Consider the following 5,950-nt stretch of genomic DNA (forward strand, 5'->3'; position numbering starts at 1 on the left):
TTTAGATTATAATTCATAAATAAATTATAATCTTTTATTTATAAAGACCATTTTAAATACTAATAACATTTAATTTATAAAATAGTATCTAAATTAATGAATATAGTGTCTAATTATTTTTTTTGTTTCTAAAATTACTTACATTCAATTATTTTCTTACAGTGATAATTACCTCATTTTAAATTCATTTTAGAAAAAAAAAGCTACAGAGTATACTAAATTACTGGTATATCTCATTATAAATTTTATTCAATAACATTAATTCAATTTTTTTTACTGAAGAAATAACATTGAGTTATAAGTTCTTTGACTTAACATATCAAGAAAATTTTATTTTATCCCAAATTTAAGTAATGCGCCTTCGTATAAATAAAAAATAGAAGAAACATATACTTCATATGCAGAAGTATAAATTATTTAATTATATTTTATATTTTTTCTCTTAAAATTTATATAAATAATTAAGATATTATAATAATAATAAAAAGATATCTAATTAATAAAATATACAACTTAGTATATGGTAATTTCATTATTTTCCACAATAACATTTTTAATATAAAAAACAACTCTTTAAAATAAATCTCAATAAAATTTTAAATATTTAGTATTTAAATAAAAATATATATATCCTCCCATATTAATGTTTATATTTTGATAAAAACTTGTTCCTAAATTTATCTTAATTACATACGTGTTAGCTAAATAACTAATAGAGAGACGTTATGATTAATTGAACGATGGATAGGCTAAAAAAAATTGGTGTTTCATTTTAAACTAAAGACTTTTGCTTAAAAAATAAACATATTAATGATAATAGTAAGAATTCGTTTTATTTAATAATACATCACTACCATTATATTTCTAAACAAAGCTTAAAATCAACAATTCTTATACAAAAGTTGACCGATGTCTTACTAAATATAACATACATACCTTAAAGCTCAATAGCAAGTCATGGTTGCCAATTCAATAAAACAAGAAAAGTTAAACATTTATTATTCATGATGTTTGTTTAGTCGTAAAACACTCTAGTGTTGGTGAACAGTTGAAAAAGGAAGGAGTCCACCATCTTTAGTTAGTTGACTTAATAGCTGGACCCAAAATAAAGACGTTAAACATAGCAGATCCAATATTAAACAAGCTCAAACAAAATATAGAAAAAGTGCTAGATAGTCAAGTGCAGGAATGAAAAAAAAAGAAAAGAAAAAAATTATTTCATACCATTTAACAATTATCTGACAATTAATACAGAGGTAAAATAGTTATAAAAAATTATATTTATAAAAGAAAAGTAAAAAGTAGAACATAGGGTAATGATATTTTGAGATTTATTATATTTATTTCACAACGTATTATAAGAATAAAATAATAATGAGAGTTATATACGCCCAAGAAAAATTCTTAAACCCTAAACACTTGTAAAAAAGACTAAATTTTTTTTGACATACTTAAATATTTTATCTTTATTTGACACTATATTTATTTACTTTTTTTTAAACAATACAAAAGTTTATATTTTTTTACTATTTTACTCTTGTAATATGTGTTAAATAAATGTAAAAGTGTATTATAGTATTATTATTTTATGAAAAAAAAGTAAAAAGTGGTGTTAAAGTAAGTAATTTAGTAAATGAAGTCATCACACACGAAAATGAATAACGATATTTTGACATATAAATTTTTTATGTTCATTTCATGTTATCTTGGGTTGTTTTTTCTCTTTTTTTTTTTTTTCTTTTGCACATATAAAAATTATTTGTATGAAAAGAATATAACGTGTTCCAAGAATATCATGAAAATAATGACAGGAAATTTGTATTACACACAGCAATACAATATAGGAGACTTAATTGAATGCAAGATATGATTAAGCTCCATAGAAAGCATAACTTTAAGACACTTTTTTTTTATCTTGATACAGAGAGAGATCTTTATTTTAATAAAGAAAGTAGGACGTGATCCTAAAGGATGGACGGATCAGGTATTCATACACACACTCTCTCTCTCACGTTGACAAAACAAGGCAGTCCCATTGAATCTATTTTATGGCATTGGCGGTATTCTCATTGTGGCAGCACTTATAGCTGATGAAAATCTCCATAACCCTAGGACAATCTGGCCACTTGATGGTCTCTGGTAACTTTCCTGCAACATTAGGAATCTCAAGGTGTGAGCAACGGTGAGTGGTGGCCGCAATCTTCGCATGGTACTCTTTGAAGGATAACCCAAAGTCCTTTTTTATGCCTTCTTTCCATTTCTCAAACTCCGCTACTGTCTTCAAGACTACGATTCCATGGCCACTCGTCACCACAGATGGCCCTTTACTGAGGAGAGCCCAACCGCTTTCATTCTTGTAGGAAAGCATCTTTTGAACTTCTTGGGTCACTGCATCAACTGGCTTTTGAACTTTAGTCACAAACAAACTCTCTATGCCACTCCAAAACCGCTTCGCCAGGCTTTTGTCTTCCTTTTCCACACAAAACAACTCTATGGAAATCTTTGCCTCCTTTACAGCCACATCGTTTGCAAGGGCACTCGCGTACTTACTGAACTGTTGGATCCATTCTTTGTCCTTCCCTCCATAGAACAAAATGTACTTCTGCCCTTCCACCTGTTCATACAAGTATCGTACATCACATCACAGTTTAAACAAATACTGTTGAATTATGATAAAATCTTGTACTTTTGTGAGAAATGAATATATTTTACCCAGCCGTTTATGATGGGATGAATGTTTCCTACTACAGAGCCAACCCAATTGATTTCGTTGTTTATTTGTTGTTCACTGAAAGTTGTAAACGGGAAAGCCCTGGTTCCATGAGACTGAATCAAATGGAATGCGTTGGAGTGTTGCACCTTCCCTTGAGGGCTTAACACCACAACCATAGGATTCTTTTTGAAGTGCCATTCCTCCTTAATGTACTTGTATCCTGCTATGATTCCAGAGTACTGCACCACGTACCATGGCATCTTGCTTTTCAAAACCTCAAATTTCTTGCGCAGCTGCTCGGTCCATGCCTCCACAATAGGAATCCACACAATCTTATAATTCTCCTTAGTTTTAATCGAATCATAAACAGGTCGCAGTACTGAAATCTCTTCTTCCGTGATGTCTAGGGAAGAAATAAACAGGTACACGTTCTTCTTTTTTAGCACAGTCATCTCCACCTACCAAGCAAAAAATGAATCATCATTAGGAACTATAATATGGAATAATAAGACATGCTCTGTCCATTATCCACATAATCAATCTCTATATCATTATCTACGTTATCAAAGGATTGTAAGAGTCTCCATCATTAATGTGATCGTTATTGGTAATATATTTTATTATGAAAACAATAAAAAAACATTAAAAGTTTTACATTAACAATATCATTTTATATTAACTATATAATTTTATATTTTTTTTCTTAAAGCTGGAGTTAAGAAATCAAAATGACTAGGACAAAATAACAGTTACCTCAACAAATTAACAAACAAATTAAACAGTAATAATTCAATTAAGAAATAGAAAAAAAATGTGAATATTTAATTGGCAAATAAAAAATCAAATAAGACTTCATTAAAAATGTCCAAAATTTATTAGGGACTTCTAATTAATTAAGTGTTTTTTTAAAGTATTTAATATATTTCATGTAAATATATTGTCAATAAGTTAGATCATTTGAAAAAAAAACATTTCATATAAATTTTGATACTTATATATATATATATATTTATATAATTTTGGTCTCCATCTTAAGAGATAGTTGTGTCCCTTTCTATAGTTTGTACGATTTTATGCATTTCAGCCTGATTATGGTGGTCCAAATTACCCTTCTTTGATCCTATTATAACTTAGAGAGCACAATATTGACTTAAGCAAAAATGTCACAATCATTTTCTTTCTTTCTGATGGACAAATTTTCCACTTGTTTTAAATGAATGGAAGATAGAAGAGTTATAAAAAGTACCTTTTTTTCTTTATTTTATGTCTTAAAAATTTAAAATGTGCCTTGACGTACGTTTATTTTAAATCAAGTATAACCTAAACAAGAAATAACGAACCGTGGTCTTGGTAGCGCCATGAAACAGAGGCTGAGGAGCATCCTTGTTGAAAATCAGAACCTTTAACACTTCAATTATTTCAGTGGGACTTTGGAAAAGCCTTTTAAGCTTGCGATGATACTCTGCCTCATCTGAAACAATACAGAAAAATCCTCTAGTTAGTGTGTCCTTCACTACTCCATGCCTTTTATTACATCAGTTATATAGGTTTGAATCAAAAGCACATTTTTTTCGGAAAAGATCAAAAGCAAATATTAGCTATTAGGCAAAACGTGAGAAAATAATTAAAGGCACAGAAGATTAGTTTAGTTGCTAACCTATCTGCTGTCTACAGAGCGTGATCTGCTTCCTGAGTTTGCTGAGTATGATGTTGATCTTTTGACCATAGTGAGACAGTTCGTGTTTGTCCTCTCTTAAACAATCAATAAATATACATTCAATGAAATAATAGGGAAGGTTGTACATGAAAGAAACAAGCATTAAGTAACAAGACGGTAACTTACGATTCAGTGATGAGACAATCAATCTGAGTAACTACAGAGACGATGGTGATGATAGCCCAGTAAACATCGACAGGGATTTGCTCTATTGCAAGCCCTAAAGCAGGTAGATCCTTTATGTCGTAACTGGTAAGCTTCTCCAACTCAAAGATTACCTCAATCACTTGCAGAGTTGCTTTCACCAAATTGTTGACCTCAGCAATGGCTTGGCGATGCTTCTGAAGAGCTGCGGGCCTTGTGAGCAATGGCACACGCTTCAGAATAGCCACCGATTTGGCAAGAGGGTCTGTGGGTTGATACTGAGCCAGGAGCCAAAAGTCGCTATATTCCAATGCAAAAGCCGCCAGTGTGAGCACCGCTTTTGCATCCCACTCGTATTTTGAGAGCTTGTTAAGTATGGCCATTGTTGTTTTGTGAGCAGTTTCCTCATTTGGGGCTAGCTTGCATGCCATCTGCACGACAACACTCACTATGTCATGTTTATCATCTATTACTCATAAACATAATGTTTTCATGAATTTTATTCACTGACATGACTTTTTGTATTTTACTATGTATGTATATATTTTGTATAATTAGATCTGTGAATTACCTCAGAAGCAATTTGTTTGAGGGTACAGAGTGGTGATTTGAATTGGGGGATCTTGTCATCTATGGTCTCCAAGCTTGCATGGGATCCCTGAAAGAAAATATGAATTAAGTGCATAGATATTTGAATTGAAGGATACGTAAATGTAAAGCAAAAACTTGGAGGAAAGAAAAAAAGTGACCTGCACAACATTGTCAACAATGTGGGTTGAACGTCTGAGAGTATTCTCAACAAGGGTTAAAAGAGAATCCACATCAAACTTTGTGTCACTGTGGACATGGGTTGAGTAAATTTGCTCCAAAATCTGCTCATCTGACATGATTAGTGGGTTACGCTCGTTCTCAGCATTTTGAAGGAGAGACTTGGCAGACATTGTTACGTCCGTTCTTAAAGGTTTGGAAGCAAAAGAAAGGATTTTGTTGTTGACTCGTTGATTGTTGCTGTGTAAGGATTGGTCGTAAGTTCTATCCTATTTATAGTACGAAAACGTGGCTGTTTATTGCTTCTTCTTTTTTTTTTTTTTATTTCAAGGCACAAATTTAGCTAACATGATACCGTGGTTTCATTAACACTACGGGCTATGATATGTTTACCACTTTTATTGTGCAAAACCATTTTACAATTGTTTTTATTAATTTTTATTGAATAATTTAATTTATGTTCTAATTTAATATTTCGTTTTCAACATAGAGTTGTTAATAAATGATCCAAGAAAAAAAGGTGGCTGTTAAACTAATTTTTCTTTTAATGCATGCAGTTTATCAAGAAATTAACTATTTTTATAATGTTATTCATAAATATATAATTT

The 5,950-nt window shown here is 30.8% G+C and overlaps 1 protein-coding gene across 1 annotated transcript; it reads right to left on the minus strand.

Moving 5' to 3' along the window:
- Positions 1 to 2,041: 2,041 nt before the first annotated feature.
- On the minus strand, positions 2,042 to 5,515 carry LOC108320964 (protein SIEVE ELEMENT OCCLUSION B). The gene is made up of 7 exons (XM_017552572.2): positions 5,324 to 5,515; positions 5,146 to 5,232; positions 4,557 to 5,005; positions 4,371 to 4,465; positions 4,054 to 4,184; positions 2,713 to 3,171; positions 2,042 to 2,614 (listed from the first exon to the last, which is right to left on the minus strand). The coding sequence occupies exons 1-7, from the start codon at positions 5,513 to 5,515 to the stop codon at positions 2,042 to 2,044; spliced, it is 1,986 nt and encodes a 661-aa protein (XP_017408061.1).
- Between the last annotated feature and the right edge of the window lie 435 nt (positions 5,516 to 5,950).

This window comes from Vigna angularis, chromosome 3 (assembly GCF_016808095.1).
Source record: "Vigna angularis cultivar LongXiaoDou No.4 chromosome 3, ASM1680809v1, whole genome shotgun sequence".
Classification (NCBI taxonomy): Eukaryota; Viridiplantae; Streptophyta; class Magnoliopsida; order Fabales; family Fabaceae; genus Vigna; species Vigna angularis.

Excerpts from the sequence above, each read along its gene's own strand:
- LOC108320964 (XM_017552572.2), bottom strand. The coding sequence starts at position 5,515 with ATGTCTGCCAAGTCTCTCCTTCAAAATGCTGAGAACGAGCGTAACCCA. Across the intron at positions 5,233-5,323 it reads TTGTTGACAATGTTGTGCAG|GGATCCCATGCAAGCTTGGA; the intron begins GTCACTTTTTTT and ends ATTTTCTTTCAG. Across the intron at positions 5,006-5,145 it reads TCAAACAAATTGCTTCTGAG|ATGGCATGCAAGCTAGCCCC; the intron begins GTAATTCACAGA and ends GTTGTCGTGCAG.